This window comes from Callorhinus ursinus, unplaced genomic scaffold, assembly GCF_003265705.2.
Source record: "Callorhinus ursinus isolate GAN/ISIS: 27379988/994484 unplaced genomic scaffold, GSC_fseal_2.0 scaffold7, whole genome shotgun sequence".
NCBI classification, from domain to species: domain Eukaryota; kingdom Metazoa; phylum Chordata; class Mammalia; order Carnivora; family Otariidae; genus Callorhinus; species Callorhinus ursinus.
Window position 1 is genome coordinate 5,609,548 of NW_027397069.1, and position 26,933 is coordinate 5,636,480.

Below are 26,933 nucleotides of genomic sequence, written 5' to 3' on the forward strand. Positions count from 1 at the left end.
GTGTCACCCAGGTTTCTAGATTGCCCGAGGTATGCCAAGACAGAGAGAGCAAGAGAAGGAAGAAGGGGGGTTCATTTGTTTTATTTGGGGGGAGGGAGCTGGCCACATTTACCAGGAGATGCCTGGGAGATGTTTATGAGACAATGTCTGTGGTAGATAGAAGGTTTAAAGGTTTTGGTAGAGTCTTGGGGCTGAAAGAGATATTAGGGAGGAGCAAAAGTCAACATGCAGGTGGTGATTTAAGCCTTCAGAAGTCCTAAGTTTACCGTGGTTCCTGAGGAACAACACATGAATGTGTAAGCCATGAGGAGGAGCCTGAAATATGAATGAGAAGTCGAAGCCCAGGAGGGAGGAGGAAAGTCCAGAATCCAAAGGTAAAACTGTTTCAAGAGGGAGACTGTGGTCAACAATCTCAAAGACGTCAGAGAGGGGGAAAAAACGTCACCATAGAAAACACTTCTATTTGTAATAACATTAGGAAGAATGAAATATTGAGGTGTAACCTTAACCAAGGACATAAAAGATTTCTACACTAAAAATGATAAAACATCACTGAAAGAAATTACAGAAGACCCAAACAAATGGAAAGACATCTGTGTTCATGGACTGGAAGAATTAATATTGTTAAAATGTCCTTACTACCCAGTGTGCTTCACAGATTCAATGCAATTCCTATCAAAATCTTAAATTTTTTGCAAACAGAAAAAAAAAAATCCTAAAATTCATGTGGAATCTCAAAGGTCCCCAAACGGCCAAATAAACAAAGTCCCGAAAAGGACAGACTAAACTGAGGGCTCACACTCCGTAATCCCAAAACATATCACAAAGCTACAGTAATTAAACAACATGCTACCGACATAAAGACAGACCTGTAGACCAGTGGAACAGAAGAAAGAGAGCCCAGAAATAAACCTTCGTGTCTATAGTCAAATGATCTTCAACAAGGGTGTCGAAACCACACAATGGGAAAAAGAAAGCCTCTTTAATTAGTGATGCTGGGAAAACTGGATGTCCACACGCAAATCGGACCCTTACCTTATACCATATACAGAAACTAACTCAAAATGGATTAAAGAGCTTAATGTAAGACCTACAACTATAAAACTCCTAGAAGAAAACATTACAAAAAAGTTTCATGACATTGAAATTGGCAGTGACTTCTTGGCTATGACATCAAAAGCACCCATAACAAAAGCAAAAATAGACAAATGAGACTACATCAAACTTAAAAACATTTGTGCATCAAAAGAAACAGTCAACATGGTGAAAAGGCACTCTATGGAATGGTATAAAATATTTGCAAATCATATATTTGATAAGGGGTTAATATCCAAATATATAAAGAATCCTACAACTCAACAACAACAACAAACAAGTAGCAAAGGACTTGAATGCACATTTCTCCAAAGAAGATATAAGAATGGCCAAGAACCATATGAAAAGATGCTCAGCTTGGCTAATCATCAAAACCACAATGAGATACAACCATGCAGTCATTACAATGGTCACTGTTAAAAAACTAGAAAATAAAAAGTATTGGCAAGGATATGGAGAAATTGGAACACTTGTGCACTGTTACTGGAAACGTGTAGCCACCTTGGAAAACAGTATGAAGCTCTTCAAAAAAATTAAAGATAGTTATGATCCAGTAATACCACTTCTGGGTATACATCCAAAAGAATTGAAATCAGGGTCTCGAAGAGATAATTTGCAAACCCATGTTTGTTGCAGCATTATTCACAATAACCAAGAGGTGGAAACAACTCAGATGTCCATTAGCAGGTGAATGGGTGAAGAAAATGTGGTGCATACATACAATGGAATATTATTCAGCCTTAAAAAGGAAGGAAATTCTGATACATGCTACAGCATGGATGAACCTTGAGGACATTGTGGTCAGTGATATAAGCCAGTGCCAAACAAATAAGTACTATATGATTCCACTTCTGTGGGATTCCTAGAGGAGTCCAGTTCATAGAAACAGAAAGTAGAGTGGTGGCTGCCAAGAGCCAGGGGGAGGGGCCAGGGGAAGTTCAGTGGCTACAGAGTTTTAGTTCTGCAAGATGAAAAAGTCCTGGAGGTCTTTTGCATAACAAGATGAATGTACTTAGCACTACTGAACTGTACCCTTAAAAATGAGTGCAATGGTACATTTATGTCATGTGTTTTGATCGCAACTTAAAAAAAAAAATTAATGAAAAATTGGCAACCACAAGTGGCAGTAAGGTGGTGGTAGGTGACAGTGATGAGAGCAAGCTCAGGCACTTGGGTAGAAGTTGGGTTCTAGGAGATGAGTAGTATGACAGCTAAGAAGTGAAAATGGATTGCTATTCCTTTCTCCTCAGAGCTTCCAGACAGACCACTCGTTGCTGGCTGATTCTTTATGTTTTTAGATATGTCACCACCATTTACTAGAGGACTGTCCAACTTTTCCTTCCACGGCCGCATGTGTGGAGAGTGATGTTTACACAACACATAGGGTCAACATCTGGGAATCCCAGGCAGTTGGAGGCATCAGACATCCAGGATTCCTGCTGCTCTTGGAAACACTGAGCTGCCCAGGGGCCAGAGGATCAATATCCTCAAGAAGCTACAAATCATTAGCGGCTGGGGGTTGAGAAATGGTGTTTACTGGAAGCCTTTGACATACTCGACTCCACTTGAAGCTGCTCTCCATCTTTTGGTCCGAAATGACTCTTCAGTTGTCAATTTGCATATTACTCCCCATAATTTTCCGCAATTTAAATCTCAGCAGGTCACCTTATATAGTATTTGCTCGGCTATTTCTGAAATTTCTCCATTGTTAGGCCTTTGTTTAATAATAAATTCTTATGTTAATAAAGACATGAACAGCACTATCAGTTCAAAGAGATGAAGCAACTAAAGCTAAAAACCATTCAGATCAGAGTTCAAGCCAAGAGGTCATAACAGAGGCCCAAATTTGGGGATATCAATTATCAGCATTAGACATGGCCTAGAAATCCAGAAGTCAATGCAAAAAGGGGAAACAACCAACCGGAATTTTGAAGTTAAACCGACAATAGTCAAGGAGTGGGGCATCAAACAGAGCAGATACCTCTTAGAATTTATGTCCTCCGGCTGTGCATTCAGTTGTATCCCTCAAAAAGAAATACTGAAGCCTGAATCCCTAGTACTTGTGAAGGTGACCTTATTTGGAAACGGGATATTGGCAAATGTAATGAAGTTAAGATGATGAGGTCTTTAGGGTGAACCTTAATCCACTCTGACTGGTGTCCTTATATGAAAGGGAGAAGAGACAGACAGACAGACAGACAGACAAGAACAGCATGTGATGAAGAGGCAGACACACTGTGAGGTGTCTACAAGCTAGGGAGCATCAAGGATTGCCGACCGTCACCGGAAGCTAAGAGAGAGGCATGGAACAGACCCTCCCTCAGAACCCCCACAGGGCACCAAGCCCACAGACATCTTGATTTTGGACTCCCAGACTCCAGAACTATTGGACAATATATTTCTGTTGTTTTAAGGCACCCCAGTGTTGGTACTTTGTTACGACAGCCCTCAGGAACTAACACAGCTACCAGAGCCTTGGTCTCTGGCCTCTAGATGAAGTGCTCCCTTTTTGGCACAAAGTAGCTGAGAGCATGGCATAATGGGGGGGGAACAGGTGCACCTCAGGATGCAGACCAGCTGTCACCAACCAAGAGCAGCTTTCTCAGCAGTTGGAATCTTTACCTTCACCCTTCATCAAATAAGGCCATAAAAAGTGAGTTTTACAAATTTGAGACTTTCTTGGAAGAAGAGTTTCTCTAAGCCCTTCCAAATTTTCATCCCATGAATGATGGACCCAAACCAGATCACTTTCAGGAACCTTGTTCTTTGCCTCATTCTACTGGCACTTGGGACTTTTTATAAATTACCTTAAGTCTCTCTTGCCTTTTAACAAACGTAAAATGACTTGTCTACATCGAATTGTTGGTTGTATCGTTCGACAATTGTGCTAATTCAGAATTACTTTCATTACATTTTTTTCTCATAGCACTCTGCAAGACAATCCCTCAATTTTAAAAAATGGGAAGGTTTGTAGGGGAAAACATGCCCAAATTGGGGGAGAAGCTCCCCCCTTCAGCTCAGCCTGAACTCAGCACGCCCAGCCCTATGCCTACAGTGGGGACTCTATCCTGTTTGCTTTCTGTAATCAAGAGAACGAATTTTTTTTTTTTTAATGAACAGCAATTTTTTTTCTTTAGATCCTTTCACAGTATGGGAAACTGGATTGTTACGGTTCTAAGGAAAAAGTATGACAGACAATTGGTTTTCAGTTTTATGAATAGCAAAAGGACTCTTTTGTAGCTGTGTTAACACTATAAGGAGTGAAGTCTATAAGGAGTTTTACCCTGTGCGTACCTAAACTCGAATGTGAATACACTGGAGGTGTTGTCATTGCCTTGACTCCTTTTGGACTTAAGTTGAACACGGTCCATCTGTTCTTTATTCTGAGTCTCAGTCCCTATACTTTGGATTTAAGGACATAAGTGAGAATGTCAAGGGTGACTCTTGGTTTCAGGTTCATCTCCTTGGATGGATGAGAGCAACACTCACTGAAGCAGGAAACATTAGCACAGAACCCTTTTCAAAGGAAAAGATCAACAACTCTGTCTTGGGCATGTTGTGATGAGTGTGAGACTGAGTGGAGACATCTAATGGCTGTATGTGTACATCTAGAGTTCAAGAGTGAGGGCTGGCTCGCTAGAGATACAAATATGGATGGTCAATGTAATTTTCACGTAGCCCCTGCCTACCACATGTCAGGCACTGTTCTAGGCACGTGGGATAAGTCAGTGAAGGAACCAGACAAAAATCCTCACCCTCTCTGATTCTTCGACTCAAGTGATGTTCTCTGTATGGACATCACAGTGCAAGTTGTGACTCTGGGTGAGGTTGTATAGAGTGGAAAGAAAAGAGATACTAGAACCTTGAAGAATGCTGTTTAATAACTGCAGGTGCTTTACCGTAAGCGCAACACAAATAATCTCTCTCTGATTTTCTCCGTGTAAATTTTGACTTTGGGTTTTGTTACAAATAATCAACACTCATCTCTGTCTCAAGTTCAAGCTCCCAATAAGAGAAGGTCTCATTGGTCCAGCTAGTCAACCTCATTCTTTAGGCCAGAATTTCATGTCTCTGACTGCTTACAATGCTGGTCATCCCTACAGAAAGCCATCAGCTTTTAGTAGGTCCAGATCCAGACCAAACCACAAAGAGGGCCACCCTGAAATGTGACTGGTTTCCTAAGACAATCCCTTCTTCTCCTAACTCTCCACCCTGGCCTCTGCTCTGGAGAAGCTAGACCCAAAAGAAGATGTGGAACAGTCAAAGAAGGAACCGTGTTCCCTCCCTGGTTCCAGACCATAAGTTACACTTGTAGCTCTGTGGGATCAGGGTGAGGGGAAGGTGTGAATCGTGTAGAAGCCTGGATTGAACTAGATTGATTTCTAATAAAAGGTGGCCAGAAAGTTGTGGAATTTGTTTAAGAACAGCAACCAGTCTTATTTTGATTTACTCGTAATTCTGCTTCCCTGTTCTTGAGGGTTAGTGAGCTCATTCTTGGCCTTTTCTTATATTCTACTCGGTATGCTTGCTCAGGAGTAGGCACAGTGGGAGATGGGGCATGTCTGACATTCACACACAGCCATATGACAATCGCATATTTTTTACTCAGATATTAACAAAAGAATGACTTAGATTATTTCTAGGAAATGAGAAACGTACATGCATGCTATTTGGATTGATGTTATTCCTATTTCCATTTTGCTTTGCATAAAATATGTTGATTAATGTGAATTTTCATAGTGCATCTAATAAGCCTTTTTATCAAAGTCTGCAAAATTGAACAACTCTACAATCTGCCATAAGCATACTCAGGACTGGTACTTGGAAAATGCATGATTGTTGCCTGAAAGGGAATTACTTAAGGAGACAGAACACAGCTGAGGTTCAAGACCCAATGTGGGGACTACAAAATATGTGTCTTCCATACCTCCAATATAAAGTGTGGTTTTTATTTTATGACAGATAGCATTCCTGATACTAGTTATATATACATGAAAGCGGAACAAATCAGGAAATTACTGTAGATAATGTCACACTGTCAGAGAAAGAAGTTACAAATAAGCAAAGGGAAGGTGCCAGGATGAACCCTATGGCTGGATGGGTCCTATGAACTCAGTTTATTTTAAGATAGAAGATGGATAGATACATAGATACATAGACACAGGGATGGATACATATATGTGATCTAAGGTTATGTAAGACCCATCCATCCACACATAGGTGGTAAGTATAGATATATGTGTATAACACAGTTTTATATACATCCATGCATTCCCTAGCTCTCTCTGAGTGAGCCTAGAAGCAGTGACGTACCTGTAACAACAAGCAAACCCAGTGCCAAGGTTTCACTTCTAAATACCATTCTCCAGGAAAGCACATCAGGACTCTGTGGAGAAATGGCCGATTCTCGAGCTCGGGGGAAACAGGATAAGCCTTAAGTGGAGCCCAGAAAGTAAGGAAGAACTTCTAAAAAAGAAAGGAAAAGAAAAAGAAAAAGTATATCGAAAGAGTCGAGAAACCAACCGATGGGCAAAGCAGGAACAGTTTGATCAATAGGATAAATAACAGTAGTGTTAGATTATTAACCCAAGTAATGAAGTAAACAACCAAAACCCATACTTATGTACAAATAAATGATTGGGCTTAAAAATGGAGAAGTGCCAACTCGTCCTCAGAGAATAATCCCAAGGAAATAGAAATACATAGAAATAACAGAGTAATAAATGAGGGATTAGAAAATCGCCATTAGAACGTTACGGTTACAATTGTGGCAGGCGAGATCTACTGGTGGATGCTGAAATCAGTGTGAGACTCGAAGAAGAAATAGGGTATTTGCGTGACCTCCAAGTTTCTCCCTTCAAAACTTTCCTTTTTTTAATTATTCTGATGGTTTTAACATGTGCCTACAAATTCTTTGATACTCCTCCCTCTTAGGAGATAAAGCTTAGGTCTTCTCTCCCTGACGGGCAGGAGTTGGCGACTTGCTTCTGCCTCGGAGTGTAAGGGAAGGGTAGTGTAAGCACACTCTAACATTGGAGCGGAGAAACGCTTTACCCCTGGTTACAGTTGCCATCACCAGTATTGAGGCTATTGGTGTCATGTTCCCCCTGATATCATGAGATAAGCCTATCATCTCCATGATATTCTTCTCCCGAAAGTCATAACCTCCGTCAAATCATGAGAAAACATCAGACAACCCCAAATTGAGGGACACTCTACAAGTTACCTACCCAGGACTCCTTAAACTGCCAAGGTCATTTACAAACAGGGAAGAGAGGAGAAACTGTCACAGCCTAGAAGAGCCTCAAAAAGACATGACAATGAACTATAATGTGCTACCCTGCATTGGATCTGAAAACAAAAAAGACACTGATGCAAAAACTGGGGAACTCCAAATAAGTTTTACACTTTCATTAAAAGTATTTGACCAAGGTTAATTTCTTCCCTTTGATAAATGTTCTATGGTTACGTAGGATGCAAACATAAGAAAAAGCTGGGTCAAGGGCATATAGGAACTCTGCACTATCTTTGCAACTCTTATGTAAGTTCAAAATGAACTCAACATAAAGTGTCGTTTTTTTTTTTTTAATAGGATAAGAATTTTCTATGGTGAACTCCAATAACACAACATAGAAATATAAATTGGCTGGTCTGTGGCCTTGTGCAAAGACACATACATCTGCGAAATTTTATACTGTGAATATGTTGTATAGAATTTATAGTTAATTATGCTTTTTTGATCTTAAAAAGTTGAGAGCATGCATTTTATCGGAGCCAAACACTTTCTATGATTTTGTCTCTAATAGAAAATCTGAGAAGACTTGTAGTTTCTCTTTCTTCATCTTTATCAGTGAAATAACCCATCTGAAATTGGGAGACTTGTTTCTGCTGGTTAATATGGCTGCTTCCACCTTGTAAAGAACCTAAGAAAAGGATAATAAAATGAGGAGAAATGTCACAAATGGGCCACTTGAGCCTGTCTGTGGGACACCACTGATTCTGCTTTTTTTGTTCTCCATCTCATCACCATTGTGTTATCTTTGTCCTGTGTGTGTAAATGTATGGTGTGAGGCCACAGGGCACAGAGTCCTGCTCTTAATTTAAAATGTGCCATCTTAATAGGGAAGAGATGCACATAAGTAGGAAGTTATGGCATAAAGGTCTGAACACTGAGGTTGAAGAAAATGCAAAGAACATCAGGGAAGACATGCCTAACTCAGATTGGAGGCAGGGAGGGAAGATGTGTCTAAAAATGATGAATCGAATGTTGTTAGCAAAGCGAGAGAAAATATTCCATATTCAAGAAATGGCAGGTACAAAATTGCAGAAGGAAAAATGCATCTTTTGCTTGAAAATGTTGTTTTGATGAGGCCGTATAAAACAGTTTTTTAGAAGCTCAGGCTCTGGAATCAGAAAGATTGCGCTCACACCCCAGTGCTCCCACTTGCAGCCACGTGACCTTGGGCAGCTGATTTAAGCTCCTGTGACCTCAGTTTCCATATCTGTAACATGCTAGAGCATGGAGCTACACCCAAGAGCTAAACTGGGGATTGAGTAATGTTAGCGATGCGGAGTGTTCAGCGTAGTGTCTAACACTTAGGTTTACTACTTCAACTCCCAGTTACTGCTATTCTGAGAAATCTTCCTGGAGGAGATGGTTTTTGAGGGAGTTAACCGAGGGTAGAAGGAAAGTATGTTGCAGGCGTGGGGTGGGTGGGTAAGGTATGTTTGGAGGCACACATCCGTGATCTGAAGTAAGACTGTAGGAGGGACCTGCAAGCCAGTATTATTGGCGTATATAGAGCAAGGAAGGCACGGGGGGTGGCGGGGTCATTTATATCATGCTAAGAAGATTCCAATTGCTTCTATACACAATTGACCATCCTTGCGTTACTTTAAGGACCGGGAACATGATGGTGTTTCTTTTTCAAGTGAAAAGAAAAATGGGAATCAAGGGGCAAAACTAAGATGGAAACCCAGTTAGGGGAGTTTAAGGAGTGGCATGAGATTAAAAAAAAAAAAAAAAAAAAACCCAGGATGCCTGAGTGGCCGCTGGGTTCAGCAGCGTGGGAAGTGTGGGTAACTGGTGAGAGCACCCCCCCACCCCCCGCCCCAGGTGCTGGGAAGAGACCTGAACCAGAGAAGATGGAAAATGAGTGGCGAGTGAGTGCAGAGGTTGGTGAGTGCAGGTAACTCTTCTGAGAAGGAAGTTTGAAAAGGGCAGGGGATGGGGAAGAACACTAGATTAGGAGGAATGTTGGCCACTCTCTATGTAAATTAACAGTCTTGGAAAAATAAACAACGGGGCAGTGAAGGGGCAGAGGCTGGAGAGTGGGAGAGGTTGCGTCCTCTGCGTTCATTCCCCACTTGCTGAGATGAGAGCCTTTTCCTGCAGAGCTAGCACTTACTGTGGCATCGTGAGAGCTTTGGTTTTTATAGCACATTTCCCTTGAGTAATTCAAATTACAGGCAATATGCTATCTCACTTATATATCTGGCATTTGTATAAAAGAAGGAAGATCCTCATTTTTCATTTGAGAACGTTGAAATCCAAAGTGGTTAAGGGATTATAAAACTGAGCAAAAATTTAAATCCACATCTTCTCACTTTTTTACTGTTTTTATGTAGACGATGTTTTCTCCTATGTTTTCTAAATCAAAACAGGGAGGACAATTATGTAAGCATAAATATATATACACACACACATATATATACATAAATGTACATATATACACATACACACATATATATTTATATATATGTGTGTGTGTATATATATATATATATATATATTCTGAATTCCCTTTGGTGTGGGCTTTTTCCTATTACTTACTGAATATTCGTCTCATAACAAGAACCAACTATCTAGTTTACATGGAATTCTAATATAATTTCTTCTGAAGTGGAGCAAAAAAATGCATTTTTTATCATAATGAACGTGTTTCTATGACTCAGTAAGTTTCCTAATGGAAACAACTGGGTCTCGGTTGAATAACACAAGAGAAATATAATGTAAAATAGAGGTGTTTGGGACCTAGAAAAAGAAACATACAAAAGCGTCCTGTGTTCATTACTACTGTCTCTAAGAAATCATTAGGTCCATTAATAGGATTTCAAGGGACAATCATATAAGGAAAACTTATCCATTCAACATAAATTTGGTATTCTGGTCTTGAAGGCTTTTTTTCCCCCCCTTAATAACTTGTTAGCATTTTCGGCAAGCCTAGCCCTGTTGCAACTGGTATTCACATTGCTTCACAAAGTAACCTTCTGAAGGACATTTCAAGCCTGTAAGATCTTAAGTTCAGTGCTGTGTACATCTTAGGGATGTCATAAGACAGTATAAAAGTAAGAGCCCTTCTTAAGTGCTCTGCTGGTCTCCCAAATCAGGAAGCACAGAACAGCCACCTAATTCCCCTGGGCACCAACTCCTCCAAGAACACATCTCCCTTCCCCCATTTTCCTCAGGGGCACGTTGTAAGGATGAATGAGCAACACCTCTGAGTCTGTAGAGAGATGTAGGAAAAGAGACACCGCATGGCATTAATCAACTGATGTTAAAAGCTACTGGGAACATTTTGGGGTGCCAGCTATCATATTAAAATGTATCTTTTATGGCCCACAAGCCAAGAAATAGAGCCCTCCAGTGTGTATCAATAAAACCCCAATTTGACCTTGGAAGTACTGGATGTATTCCAGATTTTTTGTAAAAGGGGGGGGAAGAGTTAGCGACTTAAAACACTTGTTAAGGGAAAGATTTTTGTTGTGTATAGTTGTGCTGTATTATATTCAATCATGTGGCCGACCGCCTTTTGCCCAGGGCAAAAAAAAAAAAAAGCAAATGTCCTCCCTTCTAAGAAACTCTTTATTGGACTCAACAGCCTAGTGAGGAATATTCTTTATATTTCAGATCGAGGTTTTATAGGAACACCGGGACACAGGGATATTAATAAAGACCAACATATTTGATCATTACTCCAGATATGCCATCTGTTTTAACCCAGAAGCCATGCAGTTGGGGCTGTAACATCACAGATGCAACAATAGCAAGAGAAACTTGCTGGAGAAATAATAGTTTATGCTTTAGGAAGAGTCTCAGTTCTGAGTTACTGTGTCATGTATACATCCAGCAAAACTGGCCAAAGCCATTGTTTTAAAGAAGCAAAGAGAATTCAGCCTTAAGTGACTCAGGTGACAAAGAGAAACTTCTTTCTCCAGATTGCCCATAATGTGGCCATTTTTCTTGGATTGAACTGCCAAAAAATACTCTTCAGCTACATTAACCTTCAGGTCTACGCACATTTTTCAAACTAGTGTGAGCTAGATTTTAAAACGAGAATCCTTTCCCAAGTCTGAATGCCTTTTAAATTGTTTTCTTTGCGAAAAGCCCACCAGAAATTACCAAAATTTTTATTTAACATAATCCTTCAATTCAGTTATTTGTTGCAGCGTTTAGAAAGGAACTGAAAACTGAATAATGTTTGAATATTTTAACAGAAGAAGGCAAGGCTGGAATATGGAAGCTGGAAGTGATGAGGCAGAACAGGGTATGTGTCATGCAGAGCAATTACACCCAACTCTCTTGAGAAGCACAAGGAAAGCAAAAGGCTTTCAGCCGCCCAATGTCTAATGATATCTCCGCAAGACAGATGCTGAGCCAGAGAATAGCACTGAGCTTAGATGATTTATATATTTTAAAGCTCAAGGTTGGAATTTTTCTCTTTGATTCTGATTTCTTTCTTGCAAATGTGTTTTTTTTTTTTTTTAACCATGTGGGTCTTTTACGAATCTATCACCTGATCTATTCATTGCAGCCAGACTTCGTGCTCCGTTGAAGCCATTATAAACTCCTTCCTTTGTGCTGGTCTTTACATTAGCTTTTTCAACATAAAGACTAAAATCTTGGGTTCACTATACTACATTCCTTCCATTCAAGGGTTATGATCTTTGAAATGATTTTTAAGTGAACATTTACAATTACAGTTACTATCCGTTAGAAGGTCTTTTGTGGTATGGTATACTGATCTTAAATTATTATCCTGTATATTCAACGTAATCCATACTACTCACTCATTAGCATCAAAGTACATTTAATCTCGGAGAAATCTGTGCTTAAATGCAAGAAGGGGGAAGGATTTGGATAAAAGGGTTTATCATGTATTAAGAAACTTGACAGTGGCTCCCAAGGACTAGGCAGTACTTTTCTCTACGCTGGCTGCCTCATCTTCATCCCACCCCGCACCCTCCACACACACGCCAGTCCCATCTTGCTCTTTGGCCTTTCTTTTCTCATTTTGTATCTTGGCCAAGATCATGGACTAGGGAAGGAGAAATGGTCCAAGTTATGGTGATTCATAGCAGTGGACTGAGATTTAGATGATTTTGCTCCACTCCATCAGCCCTTCTTTTTTCTTTTTAACTTTTTACTGGGTTCTGTTATCCATATAGATAAAGGCATTTTGCTGAACTTTTACCAACTGAACACACCCAGCACCCAGATCAAGGTCAACTGTCTCTTAGGAGCCCCGCGCCACATGGCCTCGTAGCCACGACGCTTCACCCCACCCCAGGATAACCGCTCTCCAGACTCTAAGCAGGATAGAGTAGTGTCGCCTGCTTTTTAACTTTCTATAAATGGCATCATTCAGGATGTCCTTGTTTGCTTTGCCAGGACTCGTTCATTCAACATTAGTTTGTAAAATTCACCCAAGTCTTTGTGCTTGGGTGTAGTTTATTGACTCAGATTCATGAATATGCCACAATGGGCATTTGAGATGTGTATGGTTTGGCACGGCCGTGGGCTGGCGAGGCTGTGGTGTGCGTGTGGGCATGTTTCTGGGAGCTGTGCACCTAGGAGAGGATTTGTTGGACTACTGGCTGTGTGTGTGTTCATCTCTAGATGATGCTGCTTAACTGTGAACAGCAGAAAGCACTTGGCCACTACTGTTCCCAAAGAGGCCCCTTCCTGTTTGTAGAAGATTCTAGCCAGTGCCTCTGCAGTGAGACCCGATATATCTGCCATCCATGCATCCACCCATCCTCCACATCTGTGGAGCCATGACGCCTGACATTTGAGAGGATTTGCAGGATCCTGAAGAACCTTCTGTGTCATCAAAAAGAGCTTCTCCTTTGCTGTTTGGGGTCTTACAGTTCCATGATTAATTCATGATGAATTCTAATTCATTTATTCACAAATGGTTATTATATTTCTACTCTCTAGAAAGTACCATAGACATAAATTAAAAACAGGGGCACCTGGATGGCTTAGTTGGTTAAGCGTCTGCCTTCAGATCAAGTCATGATCTCGGTCATGGGATCGAGCCCCACAGGGAGCCTGCTTCTCCCTCTCCCACTCCCCCTGCTTGTGCGTGCTCTCGTTCTGTCAAATAAATAAATAAAATCTTTTTTTTTTTTTTTGAAAAAAGAAGTAAATTAAAAAGAGAATCCTCTCCCTGAGTAGTTTACAAGTTTGGGAAGGTATAAATAACTCTAACACCAAGTAGAATGAGATGAGTTCCGTGTTAAAAACATATAGGCAAGGGGACTGTATTTTAATACTGGTGACCTACTTATGTTAAACATCATATTCTAGGATATTTGAGTAAATACTACAAAATTTTATGTCTAAACTTATTCTAAACATTTATCAGTTCACCAATGGTAGATGTAAGCTCAGGTTAAATGCCACAGAGTCTAATTTTATTCTCTCCTGTGAATCCAGGGACACTTATACTCCACACCAACAAATGTATTTGATCAGCAAATGGATACTTTCTGCTTATCTCTCTACCCTTCCAGATAAACCTAAAATCCTTTCTTTCATTTGCAAGTTATCTGCTAGAGAGTTCAGTTCTGCCAATGATTGTGTATTATTCATTCAACATATGTTTGTTTAACTTACTTTGTGTCAAATATTGTAGCCGGCCCTGAATATGAATAATGAAACACACCCACCCCTGCAAGGGTCCTTGTCCTAAGATGTTTGTCATCCTAGCACTGACAGTCTCCGGGTAAAGAGAAACAGTGTCCAAGTCACCATAAAGAGAAACAGTGTCCAAGTCACCATAAAGAGAAACAGTGTCCAAGTCACCACAAGCTGGAATTTCAACTACTATATGTAGTGGATTTAGTAGTGTGCCCCCAAAATTCATGTCCACCTGGAACCTCAGAATGGGACCTTATTTGGAGATTAGATTTTTGCAGACATGATCAGTTAAGATCATATTGCTTTAGGGCGGGCCCGAATTTAAATGACTGGTATCTTTGTCCGAGAAAAGAAAAGGAGACTCAGATAGACCCAGAAACACACAGGGAAGAAGGCCTTGTGATTTCAGAGGCAGGTAATGGAGTGATGCAGCTAATGGCTCAAGGAACACCAGGATGGCCAAGAAGCTGAGTCAAGGAAAGACTCTTTCTTAGAGACTTAGAGGAGCTCAGCACTGCTGACAACTTGATTTAGGGCTTCCAGCCTCCAGAATACTGGGAGAAGCCTCTGGAAATAAAAGTAGCACCATCATTTTTTTCTCTCTCTCTCTCCGTTTGCCCCTCACCTTGAGCTCCCAGCACTTTGTACCTCAGCTGAAATAGCTATTATATTTGTCATTACCTGTTTATAGACCCATCTATTCCTTACAATGTGGGCTCCATGAGAGCAAATACTGTGTCTTAGTTATTTTTATATCCCCAGAACTTCATAGGGAACCTGGCCTCTGGGATTTGATTTATAAGTGACTGCACCGATATATAAATAAATGAGTCAGCAAAGGCATGAATTAAATACCTCATTTCTGCTCTGTCTTCTCGGCCTGTCTTTGGCCTTATATAATTGCCTTTCTCTCTGGTCTGACTTAACATATTAACTGCTTTTTCTTTTTCCTGTGTGCTCGCCTTACCACTGACAAATATCTTTCTACCAGTTATGCCAATAAATTTTTGGAAAATGAGTCTCTTCATCATGAATTTCTCTTTTTTATATATGAAGCCATTTTTTCTTTTGTTTTAAGATTTATTTATTTATTTGAGAGAGAAGGGGAGAGCATGCACGCTGGGGAGGAGCAGAGGGAGAGGGAAAGAGAGAATCCCAAGCAGACTCCCTGCTGAGCGCAGAGTCCGATGCGGGGCTTGAACTCACGACCCTGAGACCATGACCTGAGCCGAAACCAAGAGTCAGACGCTTAACCGACAGCCACCCAGGCTCCCCTGAAGCCACTTTTTTAATTGCCTCTATCTCATGGGAATGCTAGCCCTGTATGTTTTGCACCTTTGGGAACTAATTCTTCATCACTCTCACCATCATAGCCATCAAATGATTGGGAGCATACTGTGTTGTGTTCCATTTGGGGAGAGGGGAAGGCAAGGAACAAGTCTCGCCTTCTCTAAGTGAGGTCACCACCTAAGTCAGAAATCCATAGACAAGCCCCCAAAGTAAATAAGACATACATTGGCTGTGGCAAAATATCTCTATTATATAAAACAAAAATGTAAGAACAGTTTCTGAAGTTGATGAGAAATGAGGCACGTTTTCTGAACTGGAACTGAGACTATAATCTCAGTATGAGCTCACAACCAATTAGACAACTGAGCTATATATTGTATTGAAATTGGATGTTCCCCCAAACGCAGCGCTCATGTTCTCTCTGGCCAGTTTGGATACCTCCACTTGGTGAGGAGAGAAGAATTGCCACCTTTCTTCCCGTTATAAAAGTTATAAAAACGTTCTCAGCCTCCCCTGCTCCTCTTTCCACAAACCGGAGACAGGCTGTAATTATAAAGTAAAAGTGTACCCAGCAAGGGATGAGAAGCTGATGGTGTTTGAAACATGCTTCCCGGACGCCACCAGAAAGGTTGCCTGAATGTGATTGGACCCTTTGAACAGGATCAGTGCTCCGAGAGGCAGGCTGGAGGGCAGAACAGGAGATGGGTGGGGATGGAGAGGTTAGCCTTGTCTATAGAGAGCTCTGAGAGAAGGGAGTAGTAAACAGAAGTAAGGGAGGTCAGCAAGAGAAGTCAGCCTTGGAGGAGGAAGAAGGTGCAGTGAAAAGGGGGTAGAAGCACCCTCTTTCATTTTTCAGGCCAGGGTTCCGCAGGCCAAATCCATCCTTGTGGCGACTCCTTAGCTCAGCACTGGCTCCAGTTAGTGATGTCAAGTCTCACGCTCCCTGAACTCTAATTTGTAGAAATACAAAATATATATGAAAAATATAAAAGCCATCTTGTAGATGGATAGATGATAGATAGATGATGAATACTGTTTGCTTGTCATTTCTTGCAAAGATACTTTATGGCGTATAATGTAATAATTCCCAAGCATCTTTACAACGAAATAAAGAAGCCTCCCTGTAGGTACCAAATGTGTTGTTTCCATTTTGAGCTTTTCTTTTTGAATATGCTAGAATAAATGACCTGTTTTCTTGACATTTTCGCTAGTTTTCCTAAATATTACCATTTAGGAAACTTAGGAGTTTCATTTATTTTCACTTAATATATTATTCATATATTCTTTTGGTTTCCTATTCCAGCAGACATGTGTATAAGACATATTTTATTGTTATATTATTGTATATGCTAGAGATAAGTAAACAATAAAAATAACGTTTGGTGTGAAAGGGGGTTTATATTTAGGAATAAAAGAACCTAATTTTTTTCTTCTCATTATTTTTTCTGGTTTCGTTTTTTGCTTGGTTCAGTTTGGGTTTTGTTTTCCAGGCGGTTAAAGTTGGACTGCACACCGTGCCGGTAGGTGGTGGGTGAGAAAGGGCACTGAATGGGGCTTTGCTGCCATCTACCGTCCACCATGCACCAACTCATTGTTCCCCTGATGCAAAAAAGCTGGCAGTCTGTGACTTGAGAATACGTTAAGTTCCCCCCTTTCCTTCTTTCTATTTTTTCTTTAGTTAAAGCAAAGTGAAGCGAATGCGGACACCAAAGAAAAGCTCCCTTTGCGACTTCGAATCTTCGAAAAATTTCCAAACAGACCGCAAATGGTGAAAATCTCAAAGCTTCCTTCAGACTTTACAGTTCCTAAAATCAGGTATTAATGTATTTATTTTGTTGTATATGCCCCATACGCTGTCAAGGATTTATCTTAAATCTGATTCAGCCCTTTTTTCAAATTCATGTTTGAAAGAGGGTATTTTTTTTTCTATTTTTAAGTTATTTCTATTGACCCCTTTAAGCAATATATTCAGAATGGTCATTTGCCAAGACAAGAAGGCTGTCCCTCCTGCTTCTCCCTGAGATGCCCCTCCGGGATTCCACTCCCCAGGTAACTGGCACAGGTGCTCAAGGTTGCAGGTAGACCCCAACCTCTGACCTTCAACCATGTAAGGATAAACTTACCTCTTATGGCCTTTTATTCTCAAGTAAATAGAGAAATGCCACCAGCCAGGTTCTGTACTACTGTAACAGCATTCATTTAGAATGTCATGTCTGATAACGGTACAATTTGCCTTCCACTTTTTTTTTTTTTTTCAAGTTGAAAAATTCTTTAACGCAGGGGCGCCTGAATGGCTCAGCCGGTTAGCCGTCTGCCTTCGGCTCAGGTCATGATCCCAGGGTCTTGGGATCGAGCCCCGCATTGGGCTCCCTGCTCAGTGGAGAGCCTGCTTCTCCCTCTGCCACTCCCCCTGCTTGTGCTCTCTCTCTCTCTCTCTCACTCTATCTCAAATAAATAAATAAATAAATAAAAATCTTTAAAAAATTCTTTAATGCATCTTAGACAAAGAACAAGTATTGCATTATAAAGACTGCTTAAAAGCATGTGAAGTCTGTTGTCATTGCTTCTTTATGCATCATAAACAACATAACTATTACGGGAGAGAATGGCACCTTGTTCCTCCTCATCCTTAACGTGTTCTTAATTCAGCATGGATACAACCTTAGAAGGAAAACCCTGGTGACATGGCTTGCCCAACACTCTCACCTCAGGCTCTAATGGCTCCTTGTCTTCCATTTTTAAAGGAAAAAAACATGGCATTTCCCACTTACACTAATTTGATTTTCTACCACTTTGCCCTTCAGTGAAGCATTTGCATAAAAGATACTTTAAAACACTTATTTTTGATAATTAAAGGATATTATTTAACTTGGAACTCAAAAATTACAAATAGAACCAAAATAGTTGAAATATGACTTTTTTATTTTTTAATTTTTTTCAGTATTGCATGTCCACTTAATTTTAGTTCGTGCTAAAATCCACATAGCATTAAATTTACCATCTTAACCATTTTTAAGGGTACAGTTGAGTACATTCATGTTCTTATGCAACCAACATCCTGACCCTTTTCTTTCTATTGCAAGACCAAAAATCTATACACATTAAAGAATAATGCTCCGTTCCCTATACTGTTAACCCCTGGTTCTACTTTTTGTCTCTATGAATTTGACTATTCTAGGTACCTCACGTAAGTGGAATCATATACCACTTGTCTTTTTGTGAATGGCTTACTTCACTTAGCATAATGGAAATATGACATTTTTTCCAAGATTTTATTTATTTATTCATCTGAGAGAGAGTGTGCATGCACGTGGGGGGAGGGGTAGAGGGAAAAGAAGAGAGAGAATCTCAAGCAGACTCTGTGCTGAGTGTGGAGCCCAATGCAGGGCTCAAATCCACCATCCTGAGATCATGACCTGAGCCGAAATCAAGAGTCAGCTGCTTAACCAACTCAGCCACCCAGGTGTCCCAAAATATGACATTTTTATGTAACTAGTTCTAAAGACAATTCTGTGGGGGGGGGGTTGTAAAAATCTGAGACTGGTTATGGTGCCATAATATTTAAAATTCAAATGGAAATATATTTGCATTTCTGATTTTAAAAAAAATTTTAACTTGAAAATAGGAAGTATAAAAGAGCCACAAATTAGATTCAAGATTAGTGGTTATTTGAAAAGATGTTATTTGAATTCTCACCAGGCTTTGAAGATCAGATGAAGCAAGTTTCTTCTGAGTTATTTTGAGTCTTTCAATGTAAAATTATCTCTCGAAGATTCTTATGAAGAGTAGAAGTCAGAGAGATGAACTAATTCTTCCAAATCTTAGAGGGGATAAAAAAGTATTACCACAATGGGATTCAACGAAATACCATCAATGACTGAATATTATTGTTTAAAAGTTATTTCAGGGACATTACTTTTTTTTTTTTAAGAAAACTACTGAAAATTCAGAAAGCTTTCTCTAAATTAATTATTTTGCCAATTAAATCTAAACACCACTCTTAGCACGATGTGTCTTATTTTCTGTGAACATCTGTCCCCTTTATCTGAGTTCAGTCAAACGCATCATTGTAAAATGCCATCACTTGCTTCATTTCATTAACAATGCTTGACGTGTGTGTGTGTACTTCATTTGCAAAGGGAAAGTTTCATGAAGCAGTTCATCGATCGCCAGCAACAGGACACCTGCTGCCTCTTACGAAGCCTTCCGTCCACCTCTTCCTCATCGTGTGATCACTCCAAACGGTCTGCAATTGAAGACAACAAATACATTGACCAAAAAGTAAGAATCTTAAGGACAGAGAACAAACTGAGGGCTGATGGAGGGAGGTGGGAGGGGGATGGGCCAGATGGGGGATGCGGCCAGATGGGGGATGTTGTGATGAGCACTGGGTGTTGTAAGGAAGTGGTGAATCACTGAATTCTGCTCCAGAAACCAACACTGCACTAAATGTTAACTAACAAAATTTAAATTAAGAAAAATTAAGACTCACTGCTTCAAATTACCGAAGTTTTCTTAAGCACATATGTCAGAGAGAAAAACTACATAACTGCCCGCGGGGGTGCTGAAATCTAATGTCTCAGGAGAATAATGAAGAAAATAATTTTGTTTGTAGAAGAAATCGTTAAACCTAACATTTGTAAATTTATGAATTTTAAATTTTGCATTTGTCCATGTCAGCTTTTGTACCATGCCAGATAGCAGCCCTGTGACTTTGAAAGGTAGAGAGCCTCCCCAGCCCCGCATTTCCTCACATGCAGAAGACTCTGACTGCTAACAGTCAGCCCAGGTTTAACAGTATGCTATGTATGCTGTTTGTATGGTGTGCTGCCTGTTGCAGGAGACCCTGTTCATTCCAGTTATTACGCCAGGGAGAAAAACCAGAGCAAGTTTCTCTACAATCAGTCAAAATAGCTACCACGTGCTTAGTGTGTGGCAGGAATTATCACTATGCATGTTGTGATTTATCTATTTATTATTGAAAAGTAGATAGGGAATTTTTTCCCTCAGATTCCACAGTTAGAAAATGAAAGATTGGGGTGCCCGGGTGACTCAGTGGGTGAAGCTTCTGACTCCTGGTTTCAGCTCAGGTCATGATCTCAGGGTTGTGAGATGGAGCCCCACATCGGGGTTCGCACTGGGCATGGAGCCTGCTTAAGATTTTCTCTCTCCCTCTCCCTCTGCCGCTCCCTCCCACTCACTCTCTCTCTCCCTCTCTAAAAAAAAGAAAGAAAAAGAAAAGAAAGAAAGAAAAATAAAAGATAAGTAACAGAATTTGTAAAAGATCTTGAACATTCGAGTTCACAAAAGCATCGAATTCACTTGCAGTTGTTTTACTTTGGAAGTCCTAGTTTCCTTTTTTATTCCTTTGAATTGTGGCTGCCCTTTTTCTGTCGCCTATGATCAAATACATATTTCTGTATTATCGTGGGAAAATAAAATACCAGCTCCTTCATCCTTCAAGATTCTCTGTTCCCCCCACCCCACAAGGATTAGCCTTTCTCCCTACCCGTGCCTTCCTCCTCTGCTTCTTTTCTCCCACCCCCTCCCCCACGTCTCCCCTTTCCCTCTCCCCAGCATCTGGTCCTCTGCTGCAGTTCCGTGATTTTGTTCTCAGCTATGATGACTATGATTTCCTTGTAGCGTGTCTCTTCTTGTTCAAGGGTTTCCATTTATTTATTTATTTCAGTCACTTACAGATGTTATTTCTCTCTCTTCTCCAACATTGCAGAGGACAAGTCTGATGCCAATATCATTTTTTTTTTCATTTGAATGTAATCTTTTCTTTGGTGGTTGGTTGGTTGGTAGGTTTTCTGGTTTGAGGAAGCTTTTAAAACTTTCTACATATCCTGGGAGTTCAGAAACCTTACCAGGATTTACTTTGTATGTCTTTTCTCATCAGAACTACCCTAACTGGGGAGTCTTTTCAGTTTGCAGACTGAGATATTGTCAGGGAAATTTTCATTGATTATTTGTTCAATGATTACTTTTCCATCTGCTCCTTTTTTTCTCTTACCTTTTCCCTTATGATTGCCGTCTCTCTGTTTTTCTTCTGTGCTTTGAAATAATTGTTCTACTTGATCTTCCAAGCCACTAAATTGATCTCATCTGAGAGCTTCCTTTGCTTTTAAATTTTGAGTGGAAAATCACAAAATGCCTGCACATGAACACAATATCCTTAACCCTCCTTAAAGACTTTAACTGTTTTTTAAAAAAATATTATTAAATTTGTCACGTTTCTTGTCTGCAGTTATGTTTCATTCAATACTGTGCACAGGGCATAGATGCGAAAGTGCATGTGTCGGCGGATAATCAAGAGGGAGGATAATGGCCTGGTTTTAGCCAGTCAGCCTGAAATTGCATTTTACATACTAGAACACAGATTGTTTATTTTTAAAATTTATTTCCGAAGCAGACTTTAAGCCAGAGGTGTGGAATGAACCCCCAGCCTGGGCTGTGGTTCTGACCAGCTATCTCCAGGAAGAGTGCCAAGAGCTGGTAGCAGTTATGCCCCCAAAGTGGGCACAAATCCACCACATGCTCTTTCAAATCACTGAGCACATTATCCCACTGAAAACACAAAATTGAAATTAGCCCATGAAAATTTCAGAAAATTTATTTTCTGAAAGCAAATGTGATTTTTCTCACACTTCCTGAACAGAGCATTTTGAAATTGGTGAGGAAGAAAATAAAGAGGTTCTTGGCAGGTGTGGGGGTGGTTGGAGGGTGGTCTGAGGAGAATTGGGCACATTCTGTGCACCCCTCTGGGTGCCCACTGCCATCCCTCCTCCAGCGATCCCTGTGTTGGGTCACAGTCAGAGAACTTCAAATGCCATTTCTGATTTCCTTAATGTCCTTATATTTTTGTGGCTTCTTCCTACCTTCTCATTTGACAGTTCTTTTTAACTAACCGAGAGGAAGATAACAATTATAGTTTTATTCTGTAATCTTACAATTGAGCCTTTCTTATAATTTCCTAAAATCTAACGAACTAGCAAAGACACTGCTCCTCGGTGGTATCTAAGTCACTTGGCATCTTAAAAGAGACTAGAATTTTCTGAAGACTGCAGGCAGTCCCCAAACTATAAGGTTGGCTGATTCCAACACACCATATGTGATCTTATATGAGGAAAATTATCAGTGATGGTTAGGTTATCCGTCATCCCATGCAAGCCTGTTGGCCCACTTATAGGTAACCCTACAGTTGGGCTAATGTTATTTAGCCCCTTGTGAGCTTCATTCTCTGGGTCCATGCTTCACTTGGGAAGGTGGGATGAAGAGGACATACTTCCCTTCATCTCAGGAGCTGCTACCCTGGCGTGGCAGCAGCAAGATTTGTTATATGCTACCATTCCTTCTTAAAGCTTTGGCTTTATTCATGCCTCTGAGAAAGTCACCTTCACTCCTTTCAAGTTCCCAGTGTTTCCAGCTTCAGCTGCCACCAGCCCCTGGCATTCTTCATAAACACTTGGAACTTGTCTTTGTTGAGGGCCATCATCAGCCAGGAACACCCAAAACAGAGAAGCCCACTTAATGACTTTCAGCATGAGGATACAGAAATCGAAGAGGGAGCAGTCTGGTATTCTGTATTTTTAAATATGCCAAGCCTTTTGTATTTTTATTAAGAACCCCCAAAGCAATGTAAAATTACAGAAACACACGAGAAAAACCTGAACAGAGACCATACCTCTCTTAGCTCCTCTGATAAAATATTTTTCAGCGAGCACTTGGAAATTTCTGTGACAGTCCCAGCTGCCTTTGGAAATGCCAGGCCGTGTCAAGTGAATGGCAAGGTTTCTCACTCGATGTGAAGAAACTCCCCCAGCACCATCCAACACAAGTTGAGGCTGTTTTTCCTCAGAGTAGTAAGAAATAAAAAGTAAATGAGCGGCTGGCTTATCCATGATTCCCATGACATGAAAAAGAGGAACACTAAAATAAAACATTTCCCTTAATGATTACCTGTAAGGAGAAACTCCTGACTCCCGCTGCACTAGAGGGAATCATTTTCCTCTTGCTAAGGAAAACACTGAGTGCCCATGAACATGAAGATCATAAGTAAAGGGATTAAAAAAAAAAACAACTGACAACAAAAGGTGGGGATGTTTTTGAGTAAGCAATGCAGGAAATGAGGAAACGTGAAAGCACCTGCCAGGCAGGATTTTCTCTCAGTCATTACCCTGGCTTTGAACAACCCTAGGTAACTCCATGGCAACCTCGCTTTGCAGAAACCGTGTTCTTAAAAATAGCTCTGATTACCTTTATCACGACATTTAAAATACCTGTCTTTCCCGCATAAAAAACGAGCAAACAAAAACATAAAAATCTTTAAGTTACTGTTACAGCTCCTAAAGGAACAGAACAGGAAACGGTGCTTTCCCACCTCTTCCTTAGGGTGGATGGCTGTCCTTCCCGACTCCGTAGAAATGGGCATTCCCCCATCCCTCTCTCTTCCCATTTCCCCCACCTGGGGCATCAGCCAGCGGTTCCCTCTCCTTCTGATTAAAGGATAAACCTGCATCTCTTGAGAGGAGTTTTTCTAGTTTCCAAGCAGAAGGCGATGGTTTTCTACTCCGTTTTTTTGCCCATATTATTGAAACTAAACCCTGGGTTTCTTAAGTAGAGTGCTTATTAGTAAATTGAGATGTGAACTTGCTTTTCCAGTAACCTTGGTAATGGAAGCAATGCACTCAGTCCTCCTGAGTGAATCATTTCAGCGAAGTCAGGTTTCCCACCTCCCCCCACTCCCCGCGGTTGGATATGGGGCCTCTCACTGCCCTTCAGCTGAGCTCCCCCATCTTTCTGCCCTGCTGTCTTGGCTGCCCTGCCATGTTGGGGGGGTGGGGGGCAGAACCTCACAGTGTCTGGAGAACATGAGGGAACCACACAATCACATCAGCCTGAGAGAGACAGACGGATGAGGTCTGTCCCAGCGGCCCCCTTGTGAGTGCACTTCCTAGTATAGTTTCAGAATCATATAATAAAGAACAGAGAGTATTTCGCTGACAATAGGGCAATGTCTGTCCTCTCTCTTACCTGCCTCCTTTCTGCTAAGCATATAGCAAGTTCCGTAGTAAGCCTTCACCATTATCAGCCAACACATGTACAAAAGGAGAAAAGTGATACGAGTAATTACTATGTTTGCTTTACCCTTTTCATTTCCGTAAGTCTTCATGCTCACTCAGTCATTCGGCAAACATTTGTGGAACACCTGTTATTCAGCCAGCACTCTTTGGGGCCATGGGAATTCAACGCTGAGCAAGATGTGAGTGGTGCCCTTTAGAAGCTTGTGGTCTAATGGGAAGAAACGTGTAAATGCATGGAAGCAAAAAGTGTTACAGGAACCCCAGATAGGACCCCCTCCACCCCCCTTACAGGAGCAAGAAGCTTGAGCAGTGTAAGAGGAAGGTGCTCCAGACTGAGAGAAAAGGATGCAGAAAAGTGCAGGACGCAGAAGATGCTTGATCTGACTGTTCGTCGTGAGAAGCAGAGCCGAAGAGTGATTATGACCATAGTGATAAGTGATGTAGGTTCTGATCCTCATCTATAAAGTAGAGATAATTCTTATTTTCAGGGTTTGTTATGAGGATTAAATAATGTATGTCAAATGCCTAGCATTGCACTGGCAAAACATATGTGCTTCTAATACCAGATAAGAAAGGTTACTGAAACTAAACCATACCATGAATTCATAAGCAAATAGACTTATTTTCCTCAATAAAGACGAAGGACTTTTACTTAAACAAATTAACCTTTGGCTGTAACAGTCTATAGTTAAGCATGGTATATTAATCGCCAGTTTGGTTTCTTTATTGATCATGAATCTGGGTTTTTTTAGTTTGCTTTTTTATGATATTTCAGTGACTACCCCCATTGCCTATATAGTGTCTTAGACTATCAAGAAGTAAATTAAATTGCTCTGGAAAGATTTACTCTTTACAAAGCCTTGTTGATTGCCAGACAGCATTTTTTATTTTTCTATGTGATTATAGAGTGTTTGAGGAGTTGTTCCAGTAACTGTACATAGTAAGTTACTGATCTATAATTTCCAGGATAGTTTACTTACCAAAAAAGAGAGAGAGGGAGAACAGCCTATTTTCATCTTTAGGGCTTTTGTTCTTCTGCAGGAATTTTCTAAAATAATAGCTTAGCATCTCTGCAGTGCCATTCAAGATTTACCTCTAGGAGAAAAGTGGGAGATGACATGACACCACCACCCCACCGGGGCCCAGATCACAGAGTTACCAACAGTGTGGTCTGGGGGAGGGAAGAAGCGGCATTCATCAGCCCAAATGTGAAAACCCTATGCACTTCTCTCTTTTGCTTCAAAATGCATTCCTGGATAATTGATTCACTCCCAGTAACGGAGACAAAAAGATATAAAATATAAATGAAAACTTTTTCTTACACTTTTATTGATCTTTGCAGGATGTTTTCGAGCTCAGATCAAAATACAGCTGAGTTCGAGTGCATGTTTTTTCATTTGACATTTATTTCTTGAGGGCCTTTATATGTAAACAGTGTCCAGGAGTCCGGGTAATAAACACATTCTGCTGCTTTCAACTAACACAAGAGGAGGAATTCCCTATCAGTGATTTTTTTTTTGCATTTTATTTGCATATTTTGTTGTGTAATCACTTTGGGTTTGGGATTATCAGTAATTTGCTTGCATTCCTTAGGTGTCCATCCACTGAAGGTCAAAAGTAAATGCGTCTTAGGATTGAGCATCTTCTATAGGTCATAGGGAAGGCTTTTAACCACAAGTTTTTGGTGCTGTCTCCTATACAGGTATCAGAGCACTGAGCTTGCAGCTAATCCTATCTGTGAAATTTACATTTTGCTCTACTTTTTCAACATTCTACTCTTTGGAGTCCAGTTGTACTCCTAAGTTTTACTTTCCGTTAAGTGTACTGCCAGTCCCGATGTGTTACAGTTTTGCTGGGGCTGGCGTTCTTGTTATTTGAATCTGAAGTCCAAATACAACTGAATCATAATTGGAGAGCAAGCACTGCTCCCTTGTATTATCTGAGTGCCTTGGATTTTAAATTCACAAACAGCTGCATGGTTAAAAGCATCTGGCACTTTCTCCCAGAATCATAAATCCACTCATCTTTTTTTTTTTTAATCTCTGCAGGTTTTCAGCCTTTGTCTTTCTGTTTATATGAGCTGTAACCATGAAATTATATGCTAGGTGTATATTACAGTGTATATTACAGCTTCTCACCAGTGAGCACTGGATATGGAGCATATCTGTCTGTGAAGACACTGCTTCTCCCTCATCTTTTGCATCCTCGGCATCATTATGCTAGGCTAGCTGTTGTCTAAGTTGTTGGAGATTTGGCCAAATGTCCAGTGCCACAAGCTCTAGCGACTAAAGCATTGCCATGCAATTCAAGTGCAAAAAAGTCAAGCCAATTAAGTTTCCAATCATTTAGTCTCCAGTTTCACAAGATTTTCCTATATATCGAGTGAATTGATGCCTTTCAAAATGAATAGTCCTCCTTTGTAATTTTTACCTAATTCACATTTATTTCAAGGATTCCCTTCATATGAAAAGAAATGTAGAACGGCGAAGAGTCATCTTTAATATTAGGCATTGTATTTGTTCTTTAAATATATTTCA

General features: G+C 40.4%; 1 protein-coding gene across 3 annotated transcripts in view; it reads left to right on the forward strand.

Moving 5' to 3' along the window:
• NALCN (sodium leak channel, non-selective) overlaps nucleotides 1-26,933 on the forward strand; it is a 308,717-nt gene that overhangs the window by 208,135 nt on the left and 73,649 nt on the right. For all 3 annotated transcript variants that reach the window (XM_025874689.2, XM_025874690.2, XM_073894331.1), the window contains 2 exons: nucleotides 16,989-17,125; nucleotides 19,450-19,591. In XM_025874689.2, coding sequence (XP_025730474.2) covers nucleotides 16,989-17,125; nucleotides 19,450-19,591 — 279 coding nt within the window. The remainder of the gene's footprint in view (nucleotides 1-16,988; nucleotides 17,126-19,449; nucleotides 19,592-26,933) is intronic.